Genomic DNA, 13,456 nt, shown 5'->3' on the forward strand with positions numbered 1-13,456 from the left:
GCTTCCTCATGACTATAATAATAATAATAATCTTTCAGAGTGGAGACACTGTACTTCCAATCTCCAGGACTCAAGTCCGGCTAACTGGTTTCCCTTCATAAATATTACCTTGCTCACACTCCAACAGCACATTAATTCTTTGTAAAGAAAAAGGTTGACGTATAAATACAATTTATGTACAGTACAATTACACTATAAAATTTTTAGGTTTCCGTATAGCAGACGATGCAACATCCCCCCAATGAAAAGCACTAGCGTCACTAGCACGTTAAGAGACAACACAGTAAATGTCAGGGGTCCAAGACTGTTCAACTGCCTCCCAGCATACATAAGGGAGATTACCAATAGACCCCTGGCTGTCTTCAAGCTGGCACTGGACAAGCACCTAAATTCGGTACCTGACCAGCTGGGCTGTGGCTCATATGTTGGATTACGTGCAGCTAGCAGTAACAGCCTGGTTGATCAGGCTCTGATCCACCGTGAGACCTGGTCACAGACCGGGTCTCGGGGGCATTGACCCCCAGAACTTTCTCCAGGTAAACTCCAGTGAAACCTCGGTATACGGCCAGCTCCCCACTCAAACAAAGCTCAGCACTCGACCAAACAAATACATCCTCCCAGAACTTCACTGTAAACTATTTCATGTTTCTTCGCATTTTTTGGTGTTTTTTTGTATTGTGTAAATAAGTCACCATGGGGCCTACAACGATTAGTGATAACAGCCAACCAAACAGAAAATTAGTTGGGAAGAACTCGTTCGATGCTCAAACTGATCGGAACTCAAACAGCCTTCTGGAATGAATTGAGGTTGCATACCAAGGTTCTGCTGTACATGGGTTTCAGTTATTCAATTTTATACTTAAGGTTAACCCACAGATTGAATATATTCATGGGGTGTCTGGTACTACCCACTTATTTCATGGGATTGAAAAATGTATCAAGGATTGAAAAATACATACTATGAAGGTCTTGCCATCTGCTATTCAATTTTGGATGGACTTTTTTCAAAGGCATTCTTGAAAAATTGCTTTATAGTAATATGATCCTCATGAGTTTAGCATTTAATTATGATTATAATAATTTATAGGAGTTCTATTAGAGAATTTTTATTTTTTAAACACTAGCTGTGTCCCACAGAGGCAGAGTGACCCAAAAAAGAAATACTTCCACCATCACTCATGCCATTACTGTCTTGCCAGAGGCTCACAGGCATCACTGTCACAAAGTGACTGCGTTGTTTACAGAGCTTAAGTCTGGTAACTTGTTGCCCATTTTCCTTGCAGTGTCGATTGATTGTGTCTCAGATGAGCAGCACGCGATGTGAGCTCTTCAACTGGTTGATGCTGCCTCTGGCCTTGTGTGTGGCGATAGTGGTGGCATTGCCAAGCCTAGAGATGGCGACCCTCCTCGTCATGAGCAGCATCGCTACTGTTGCTCACATTCATTATGGTGTCTGTGTGGTAAGCTGCCCATGGTACTGGTTTGTTTTAATGGAGGTTATAAGAAGGAGAAGAAGTGTGGAAGGGTGTCGGGAAAGTAGTTTGTGTATGTGTGTGTGTGTGTGTGTATGTGTACATGTATCTGTACTCACCTAGTTGTGGTTGCAGGGGTTGAGTCACAGCTCCTGGCCCTGCCTCTTCACTGGTAGCTACTAGGTCCACTCTCTCCCTGCTCCATGAGCTTATTATACCCCTTCTTACAACTATATATGGATCCTCCCTCCACTACATCACTCTCCAGACTGTGTATGTGTTTGTGTGTGTGTTCTTACCAAGTTGTACTCAGTGAATTGTTAAAATCAAACTCTTGTAGTACTTTTTAGCTCCAATTAATCTAGTATGACTTTGGTACCTTCTGGTAAATCTCTACTTTTCCCAGTGTATTTTGTGTACTGTGGATTTGTAGCAGTGACTTTTTCTAAACACTGTCCATCTCCTACTAATGTTGAGTGGAAACACATTAACCATCATTCAGTCAGTCACTGTCTTGGCAGAAGTGTGACAGCCTCACAGCTCAGAGGAACCTCTGAACTCTGACATCCACACCCATCCTTCAGAGTACAGGTACTGTACTTCCCACTTCCAGGACTCAAGTCTGGCTAACCAGTTTCCCTGAATCCCTTTGTAAAAGTTACCTTGCTCACACTCCAACAGCGCATGAGGTCCCAAAATCCACTTGCCTCCACTCACTCCTATCTTACCATGCTCACATACACCTGTTGGATGTCCAAGCACCTTGCATTCAAAACCTCCTCCCTCCATCTATACATTTATTCAGATTTGTTTAGTAAGGTTTATATGTTAGTATACACATTGTCCTCAGAAAAAAAAAACATTGAAATTAGGCTGATAATATATTTACTAATTTTTAATGTTTATATATGAGGTTTTTATACACACAGGTGGTCCTCAACTCACGATGGTACGGCAGCAATTACTTTGGAGATGAAATTTGAGATAGTTACCCAGTGTGAAGGCTGCAAGTCCCTAACTTGTATTCATTTACTGACTTTCAATACTGATATTTAGTTACAGTAATTATTTATTTATTGACCTGTTTATTTATCTGGGTGTGTAAAGGTAGAAAGTTGAAAGTGAATATAGATAAGAGTAAGATGATGAGGGTATCAAACTATTTAGATAAAGAAAAATTGGATATCACATTGGAGAGAGGGAGTATGGAAGAAGTGAATGTTTTCAAATATTTGGATGTTGACGTGTCAGCGGATGGGTTTATGAAGGATGAGGTTAACCGTAGAATTGATGAAGGAAAAAAAGGTGAGTGATACATGAGGTATATGTGGAGACAAAAAATGTTATCCTTGGAGTCAAAGAAGGGAATGTACGAGAGTATAGTGGTACCAACACTCTTATATGGGTGTGAAGCTTGTGTTGTAAATGCTGCAGCGAGGAGGCAGCTGGAGGCAGTGGAGATGTCCTGTCTAAGGGCAATGTGTGGTGTGAATTTTATGAAGAGAATTCGTAGTGTGGAAAGTAGGAGGAGGTGTGGAGTTAATAAAAGTATTAGTCAGAGGGCTGTTGAGGTGGTTTGGTCATTTAGAGATAATGGAACAAAGTAGAATGACTTGGAGAGCATATGAATCGGTAGGGGAAGGAAGGCGAGATAGGGGTTGGCCCCAGAAAGGTTGGAGGGAGAGAGTAAAGGAGGTTTTGTGGGCAAGGAGCTTGGACTTCCAGCAAGCGTGTGTGAGCACATTAGATAGGAGTGAATGGAGACGAATGGTTCTTGGGAACTGACGAGCTGTTGGAGTGTGAGCAGGGCAATATTTAGTGAAGGGATTCATGGAAACTGGTTAGTCAGACTTGAGTTCTGGAAATGGGAAGTACAATGCCTGCACTTTAAAGGAGGAGTTTGGGATATTAGCAGTTTGGAGGAACTTCTAAACTTGTATCTGGGCGCCTCCGCAAAGATGGTGATCATGTATGAGTGATGATGAAAGTTCTTTTTCTTTATTTTTTGGGTTTTTCTTTCTTTTTGGGTCAACCTGCCTTGGTGGGAAATGGCCGTTATGTTTAAAAAAAGTCGTATTCATATTCAGCTTACGATATTTTTGACTTACGATGTGTTCGCAGAATGTAACCTCATTGCAAGTCGAGGACCACCTGTACTTTTATAATTTTTTAATATATACATACAAGATTTTTTATACGCTTCAGAAATTTTCAATACACGAGATTTTCATACACTTCTTCTTGCAGGTCCGGCAAATGTGCGAGCATTTTCACATCAAGTGCTTCACCATTAAGGATCGGGCCGATTGACTACTTGCCGACAGTGCATAAGTGTTTAGTGGATGGCCGCCCTTGGAACCATCATTCAGTCGAACAATTTAAACAGTCATGACTGCTGTTGCGCTGGTAATGTTTGCAACATTTTGCATGACACAAGAGTCGATGTCTGGAGATTATGCGCAAATACGATAAGCTGTCTTATGAACCTCTTCTCTATAATGTGATATTTTTTGTAAATGGGGTTGAAAAAAGGCCATCCAGAATTAAAAAGGATGTGAGAAGGCCCTCATATTATGTGTTATTCAATTTTAAATTCACTTTTTCAGTTGCATTTGCAACAAGATTTCACTGTATACAATGGGATTGGAAAAAGGCCACCCAGAATTAAAAAGCACATGGAAAAGGCCTTCATAGTACAAGCTATTCAATTTGCAATAGACCTTTTTGGTCGCATTTGCAAAAAATTTGTACTGTATACAATGGGATTGGAAAACGGCCATCCAAAATTTAAAAAGCACATGGAAAAGGCCTTCATAGTACATGCTATTCAATTTTTATTGGACCTTTTAAGTCCCATTTTCAAAAAATTACACTAAACAATAGCTTTTTAAGACAGCTTACTATAATTCATACTGTAAAGAGGACATTGCATATTTCGACCATTTTGGTCCACTATTACGTTGCTCAGTAACTAACTTAACACATAATGTACTTAAGTCGAAGTAGCATTGCAGTAAGTGTCTAGGTACCACTTAATGCAGTTACACGACTTTATGCTGCTTTTAAGATGAGACGGAGGTTTTGAAGTTCCCTTTATATTGTGGGTTGTGAATTGTTCCAACCATGGTATTGTGGGTTGTGAATTGTTCCAGTCACAATATTGTGGGTTGTGAATTGTTCCAGCCACAATATTGTGGGTTGTGAATTGTTCCAGCCATGGTATTGTGGGTTGTGAATTATTCCAGCCATGGTATTGTGGGTTGTGAATTGTTCCAGCCATGGTATTGTGGGTTGTGAATTGTTCCAGCCATGGTATTGTGGGTTGTGAATTATTCCAGCCATGGTATTGTGGGTTGTGAATTGTTCCAGTCATGGTATTGTGGGTTGTGAATTGTTCCAGCCATGGTATTGTGGATTGTGAATTATTCCAGTCATGGTATTGTGGGTTGTGAATTGTTCCAGCCATGGTATTGTGGGTTGTGAATTGTTCCAGCCATGGTATTGTGGGTTGTGAATTGTTCCAGCCATGGTATTGTGGGTTGTGAATTGTTCCAGCCATGGTATTGTGGGTTTTATTTATAGTGACAATATCTCTTAGAGTATTATAAGAAACATTCGAACAAAAAATACGAACACCCCAGGACTGTCTTTGTCGAGAGTTATGATACAATCCTTCCCTCTACCTTTCGAGGACGCTTGTGGGTTTAGCGTTTAATTTATAATAATATGCCCTTTGAGGAAGGGGTTTGGACACTGCTCTTTCTTCTCTAGAGTCAAAACTGATGTGTCTGCCATACCCTATCAGCTGTGGCAGCCCCGTGGGTTTGGTGTTTCCCCACAATGATACAAGTGCGCCTCGCTTTATGACAGCTTGACTTGCAGTGATACAGGTGTACCTTACTTTACTACGGTTCAACTTGTGATGACGATACAGGTGCGCCTCGCTTTATGACGGTTTGACCTGTGATGATAATACAGGTGTCCCTCACTTTACGACAGTTCGACCTGCGACGACGATACAGGTGTGCCGCACTTTACGGCGGTTCACCTGCAATACTTCAACTCTGCGATAGTGTTACATGTCCAGTAGTTCTCAAAGGTTTTTTCTGTGTTTAATCCAATTTTTGCAAGGCCATTATGTTTACTAAACACTGAAGTGCTTTTGGTGTTTAGTTACAGTAATTATTTGTTTATTTACTTGTTCAGTGACAATAGTTATTTATTTATCATATACAGCGGTACCCCGAGTTTTGTACAAAATTCGTTCCAGAAGGCTGTTCGAGTGCCGCTACCGAACGAATTTGTTCCCATGAGGAATAATGTAAATTAGATTAGTCCGTTTTAGACCCCAAAAATACACTTACAAAAGCACTGACAAAAATACACTTACATAATTGTTCAAGTTGGGAGCTGTACAAAACTTGGGGTACCACTGTACTCATCTTACGATATTTTCCAACTTGCGATATTTTCCAACTTGTGATACTTTTCAACTTGCGATATTTTTCAACTTGCAACATTTTCCACTTTGCGCCATTTTCCAACTTGCGATATTTTTCATCTTACGACATTTTCTAACTTGCGATATTTTTCAGCTTACGACATTTTCCAACTTGCGCCAATTTCCAACATGCAACATTTTCCAACTTGCGACATTTTCTAACTTGCAACATTTTCCAACTTGCGATATTCTTCAACTTACGATGGGTTTGTCGGAATGTAACCCCGTTCTAAGTCGAGGACCACCTGTACATCCTGTGCACTATTCGTGGATGCATTTAATTTCCCACAGAGAGCATTCCAGTCACACACACACACTCTGCCCAAACCATTCTGGCATCACGTTTCATAAGCATGGCGATTTGAGTCGTTTTCTGGTGCCTGTAAAGGGCGACTCTGTAAGACTTATAGGGGGGGCTCAAGGGTGACAGTCTGATTAGTAGTGGAGGCTAGAGGTTATTATTATTATATCAATACACCGGACGTATCCCACCGAGGCAGGGTGACCTAAAAAAAAACGGAAGCTTATCTTTTTTAAATTTAGTAATACGTACATACAGGAGAAGGGGTTACTAGCTTCTTGTTGCCTCTTACAGCACACATGGCTTATGGAGGAAGGATTCTAACCCACTTCTCCATGGAGATCTTTTTATTATTTTTATATTTCTTGGTATAGAAAGACACATAAGCAAACACTATGACATATTATTAGAAAACGTTTCAGTCCTAGGACCTTGATCACATCTAACATACAGAGGTAGAAAGACATTTATAGGCGGAGAGTGAGGTGTGAGTTACGCCTATATATAATATCTTTCTACCTCTGTATGTTAGAAGTGATCAAGGTCCCAGGACTGAAACGTTTTCTAATAAATATGTCACAGTGTTTGCTTACGTGTCTTTCTAAACCAACTTGTCGGTATTTATTACCAAGGTTTATACCATATCATTTCTTAAATTGTAATAGAGGTTGTTGCCTCTTTTGATAGGTAAACTGAATACTGATGAATGACTGTCTGCCAGAAGCTGTGTGATCATTCATGGCTTCGAGTTTATTAATGATGGTGTCAGAATGAGTTTTATTGTATATTGTATATTTTTTCTTTTAACTCGATGGCTGTCTTCTGCCAGATCTGGGTGACCCTAGTAAGAAAACGCATTCATCATCATTCATTCAACTGCTGTCTTATCAGAAGTGTGCTGACAGCTCAGATGACTCTCTGACTGTAACATCCTCACTCATCCTTCAGAGTACAGCTACAATTCCCATCCTTTTATCCAAAATTCTGAAATTCGAAAAGTTCCGAAAACCGAAGTTTTTTCATGGAGTGTTGAGCGTCAGCCATCTCTACATAACTCCAATGCCGCCAGGTATGTCATAAGAACATAAGAAAGGAGGAACACTGCAGCAGGCCTGTTGGCCCATTCTACGCAGGTCCTTCACAATCCATCCCACTAACAATATTTGCCCAACTCAATTTTCAATGCTACCCAAGCAATAAGCTTTGATAATTCCATTTACTCATGTGCAAGTCCCACTCACATTCAACCCCTCTCACTCATAAGAAAGGAGGAACACTGGAATAGACCTGTTGGCCCATACTAGGCAGGTCCTTCGCAAATCTGACCCACTAGCAGAATAAACGTTACCCAAGCAATAAGCTTTGATAATTCTGAGGAAATGGTATGGTGATACCGACAAGATGTGGAAGATGAAGCTAAATTAGTGATTAAAGAAGACAATTTATAACGGAGAAAATGGATTGAAGCTGCACTAATTTCTGTCAGTAACACTATAAAGCAAAAACCCGGTAGTTACAGTATTTCAGAATTACTAAGCAAGAGGATATTACCCATCCTGGGAACTGGTGTTACATGATGCCAGCAGGTCCCTCTCTAGCATCACCTACTTAGTTCCACTACTACTACTACTACCACCTCTACCCACGCGTCACTTCACCTGACTCCTGCCGCTATATATATACGTTTTCTTAGTTTTCTCTGTATTAGGACTGAAGAAGCCACTCGTGGCAAAACGTTTCCTCTAATAAATGTCCTGAACTGTACATATTTGATAATTCTATTTACTCACATGCAAGTCCCACTCAAATCCAACCTCTCTCACTCATGTATTTATCCAACCTTATTTTGAAACTACCCAAGGTTTTAGCTTCGATAGGACCTTGGGTAGCTTTACAAAGAGATTGGACAAATGTATGAGTGGGAGAAGCTGGGTGTGATTGGTGTCATGGGTACATAATAACATAAAGGAGGAACACTGCAGTAGGCCTGTTGGCCTAGACCTTCATTCTGAAATTCGAAACACTGCTGGCCCCCAAGGGTTTTGGATAAAGGGATGGGAACTGTACTGTACTTCCCACTTCCAGTCCTGTAACGTCCTGGTAAAGGGCTCTTGATCTAAGGGAAAAGACCTGCCCTTCCTCAGGGTCAAACAAGCACCATGTAACCCCCTATGGGTTTAGCATCTCCCCATAATACAGTGGACCCCCACATAACGATCACCTCCCAATGCGACCAATTATGTAAGTGTATTTATGTAAGTGCATTTGTACATGTATGTTTGGGGGTCTGAAATAGACTAATCTACTTCTCAATATTCCTTATGGGAACAAATTCGGTCATACTGGCACCTGAACATACTTCTGGAATGAAAAAATATCGTTAACCGGGGGTCCACTGTACTAATATGATAACTTTCCTGACCTTCTTTGACCAGAAGTAGATGAGAGGAATGGATCTTAACTCTGCTGGTAAAGGTGGCACTTATACCATGTATGTGTATATATATATATATATATATACAGCCTCTCCTCATGGAGTTGTGTTCCTAAGACCATGTCGTTAGACGAATTTGTCACTAAGCAAGGAACATACTATAATGGTGGTGGGTTTGTGTCAACCATCTTTGATATTGTTTTAATGTCATCTTTGTACCATTAATAACATTTCTGGTATATTTTTAAATGTTTATACAGTAGTGTACTGTATATTGTAATAAACAGAATAGAGGAAATCAACTCTAATATACATTATTTAGGTATGCATATTGATCAGACAGCCCGTCGTAAGTCCGAGTCATCGGTAAATGAGTACGTCGCTAAGTGAGGAGAGGCTGTGTATATTTATGTTAGTGTGGTTGAATTGACAATACTATTGATGCCATCACGAAGGTGTGGTTTAATTTTAATGGAACAGAGTTGACTAGTGTGGATATATTGTAGTTGAGAGATGGATAGTTGTGTTTTGTACCACTTACATACAGTCATTTGTTTTATAAAGCTCCTCTGTATAGGGGACTTGAGCTAGAGTGGGACACAGCCATGTTGGTGTGGGATTCATTGGTAAAAACTTGCATTTGTGGTCACAGTGGTGGCCCAGGATGACCTTCCTATGGTGTGTAGAAATGTACCTAGTTGGATGACTCTTATTGTAGCCAGCTGGTACAGTTGTTAATGCACTGGCTTGGAGTTTTAGCACACAAATTCCATGAGTTCTAACCCCACCTGTTCCCTGATTTGTTTACACTCGTGTTTTTATGATTTTGTGAATCGTGCATTGTTTTACAAATACAGTTGAAGTGCATCGGAAATTGAATAGCACAGGCTGTGAAGGTTTTACAAAAAAATTACACTAAGGAGGCGTTTTAGAAGAGAACTGACCGTATATGAATTTTCGTCTGGTAGGGAAGCAAACGATGCATAGCGTACAACGAACACGACAATAAGGTTTTAGCTAGCGTCTCGGAGGGGAAGCATTCGCTGCGTACCCACTGTTTGCTCCACGGCAATGGCAGTCGGTGGCCCGAGGGCCAATCGCACAGGTTTATGGCATTTTATTGAGAGAATATCCAGCAGGACTTTATCAATAAAGTTCTGGGCAAATTTTTGTCTTGATGAAGCTCAATAAAGCGAATTTTTTGTCTCATTACCATTCTTGTGTTATGCTAAGTACAGTAAAGCATCAATTTAATGCTATAATAATAAGAAGAATAAAGATGCTGGTAGCTGAGAATCCATTTATTACAGTGTTTCTGTTGTGGCTTTATTAAGTACATATCTTCTTTCTTTCAACACACCGGCCGTATCCTACCGAGGCGGGGTGGCCCAAAAGGAAAAACGAAAGTTTCTCCTTTTACATTTAGTATATACAGGAGAAGGGGTTACTAGCCCCTTGCTCCAGGCACTTTAGTCACCTCTTACAACACGCATGGCTTATGGAGGAAGAATTCTGTTCCACTTCCCCATGGAGGATTAAGTACATATACTTTATTATATTTGATAAAGCCCAGCTTTGAGCTCTCTGCAACTGGCATTTTTATTTGTTGACGTTTGACGTTATTTACCTGATGGGCGGCAGCGGATTGGTGATAATGGCAACTGTGGCTGATAGAGGTGAGGTTTTGCTGCGGTCGTGACTATAGCGGAAAATTTTGCATGCGGAAGACTTTATTCACTAGTTCTCAGTCAGCTGACCAATCGGATTATGGCCTGTACGGTCAACTTTGTTATCAAGAACCTCTAATGCAATTTTTTGTATATGCAGTTGAGAGAAAAATTGCATCCAAAATTGAATTGTTTGGAAAATCCTTTGTTGTCCGTGCTATTAAATTTTATAAGAGAGATGATTGTCTTGCCGAAGTCCAATAAATAAATGCTTTACTGTACATCAATCAAGAGTTGGTTGGTGCTGCTGGAGCATCGCCAGGCATGAATCAACATCACCCAGGATGGCTTACAACTTTCAAATGCTACCGTTCCAAACAATGGATAAATAACGAATCATTCCAGCCGCAGTATTACATGAGTCTTTGTAGCAACGCATTGCGTGAATAGCCACGAATATAGGGGATGCATAATGCACTAATAGAAGCTAGCTTGCTTACTAATCTACATTAGTGAGACCCCTTTTTAACAAATTCTCTACTTCTTCCTTACTGCGTCACCGCTTAAAGGTTATTCTTGATAGATTTGTTGCATCGAGTAGGAAGAATTCACAAAATGCACTTGCGAAGAAGTTCATTGGCTCGCTGGTAAGGGGTCTACGACTGAAGTGCCTTGGCATTGGTCCAGGATCGGAACATTGTTTCTTCTCGTGAGTGCAGGCGTTTTATGAATTTTTCCAGCCCCGTTGTTGTGATTTTCCACTATTACTTGCTGTTACAGAACAGTGCCTGGTCACATACTGCTATCTAGCAGTGCTATGTTACAATATACTACCACCTAGCAGTGCTAGGTCACAATATACTACTGCCTAGCAGTGCTAGATCACAATATACTACCACCTAGCAGTGCTAGGTCACAATATACTACTGCCTAGCAGTGCTAGGTCACAATATACTACCACCTAGCAGTGCTAGGTCACAATATACTACTGCCTAGCAGTGCTAGGTCACAATATACTACCACCTAGCAGTGCTAGGTCACAATATACTACCACTTAGCAGTGCTATGTCACAATATGCTACCACCTAGCAGTGATTGGTCTCAATATTCTATCCTCCTAGCAGTGATAGGTCACAATATACTGCCATCTAACAATGCTAGGTCACAATACACTACCACCTAGCAGTGCTAGGTCACAATATACTACTGCCTAGCAGTGCTAGGTCACAATATACTACTGCCTAGCAGTGCTAGGTCACAATATGCTACCACCTAGCAGTGATAGGCCACAATATACTACCACCTAGCAGTGCTAGGTCACAATATGCTACTACCTAGCAGTGATAGGTCACAATATACTGCCATCTAACAATGCTAGATCACAATACACTACCACCTAGCAATGCTAGATCACAATATACTACCACCTAGCAGTGCTAGATCACAATATACTACCACCTAGCAATGCTAGATTACAATATACTACCACCTAGCAATGCTAGATCATAATATACTACCACCTAGCAATGCTAGATCACAATACACTACCACCTAGCAATGCTAGATCACAATACACTACCACCTAGCAATGCTAGATCACAATACACTACCACCTAGCAATGCTAGATCACAATACACTACCACCTAGCAATGCTAGATCACAATACACTACCACCTAGCAATGCTAGATCACAATACACTACCACCTAGCAATGCTAGATCACAATACACTACCACCTAGCAATGCTAGGCCTCACTATATAGCTTCTCTATATAATGAGATACTTAGCAACTACTATTGAAAAAGTAAATCAAAAATTAAATATAATGTACTACAAAGGCCTTTCCATACGCCGTTCAGTTTTGGACAGACTTTCTCAAGTCACACTCGCTAAAAATCACACCATGCAGAGGAGGCCTATAGGAGCGCGGACTATTTGCTGCGACTGACTGGGCCCTGGTACTCTTCTTAACTTATTGCTTTGTGCCTTGAGTTGCGAGTTTGCCGGTCGATTGGATAATTTAAGGTGCGATAATAATTAACCTCTCATACGCCTGATTTTTGCCCCTGCACAAAATTATCCAGATATTACGCATGTAATTAACCCCCCAAAGGAATATATAAATACCCGCTCATTAGTTTGGTATAAATAAGGCAATTTTTAGGCAGGTTATTAAGAGCAAATTCGACCGCTGAATTCTGGTAAAAAATGCCTTGAAATTCTATGCATGTGAAAATTTATGTTACTCTTGGCTTTATTATAAGGTTTGTGTAGTGTGATTCTTTTTTTTTTAATGCGATTGGAAAATTTTGTCTAAAATTTATTATTGTATACTATGAGGGTCTTTCAGTTGCATGTAGAAATATTTTTACTGAATACGTATCATACTGTATACTGTGGTATATATTGTAGTGTTTATAGTAGTACAGTGGAACCTCAAAAATCGAACTGCTCCCAACACGACCAATTATGTAAGCGTATTTTTGTAAGTGCTTTTATAAGTGTATTTTTGAGGGTCTGAAATGGACTAATCTAATTTATATTATTTCTGATGGGAATAAATTCATTCGGTAAAGGCACTCGAACAGCCTTCTGGACTGAAGAAAGTTCGATATTTGAGGTTCCACTGTACATGTATATATCGTACTGGATGTCATAGTGGTCACCATCATTCAGTCAATAGTTGTCTTGCTCAGACATTGCAGTGCAAGTGACCTTTTCAACCTTATGAGCTCCACTCAGAGTGCAGGCGCTCTGCTAGAGTGTTCCTCCGAATCCCTGCGTTAATCCCGTCTTTCTTGCACTCCGACAACACGCCAAATCCTGCCCTGGAACTACATGTACTTGCATTCACTCCCACATCCTCTTAAAAAAAAACAAATCAAAATTAATACGAACTTGAAAGAAAAGTGGTCAAAATATTAGTAATGGACACAGGTGATTGGTTTAAAAAGATATGTGTGATATGCTCGAGATTGGAGGATGGCAATGGTGTCTTGCATGTCCAAGTACAGTGGACCCCCAGTTTACGATATTATTTCATTCTAGAAGTATGTTCAGGTGCCATTACTGAACGAAT

The 13,456-nt window shown here is 40.4% G+C and overlaps 1 protein-coding gene across 2 annotated transcripts in view; it reads left to right on the plus strand.

Moving 5' to 3' along the window:
• The window catches only part of LOC128700966 (ethanolaminephosphotransferase 1), a 52,528-nt gene that overhangs the window by 23,284 nt on the left and 15,788 nt on the right, over window positions 1–13,456 (plus strand). The window contains exons 7-8 of one of the 2 annotated variants that reach the window (XR_008408826.2): window positions 1,284–1,460; window positions 3,720–3,878. Coding sequence is in view for 1 of the 2 variants with exons in the window: in XM_053794484.2 (XP_053650459.1) it covers window positions 1,284–1,460; window positions 3,720–3,782 (240 nt within the window). In the remaining variant the exon portion in view is untranslated. Of the gene's footprint in view, window positions 1–1,283; window positions 1,461–3,719 lie in introns of both variants that reach the window. The other variant, XM_053794484.2, reaches the window with a different exon arrangement.

This window comes from Cherax quadricarinatus, unplaced genomic scaffold, assembly GCF_038502225.1.
Source record: "Cherax quadricarinatus isolate ZL_2023a unplaced genomic scaffold, ASM3850222v1 Contig7, whole genome shotgun sequence".
Lineage (NCBI taxonomy): Eukaryota > Metazoa > Arthropoda > Malacostraca > Decapoda > Parastacidae > Cherax > Cherax quadricarinatus.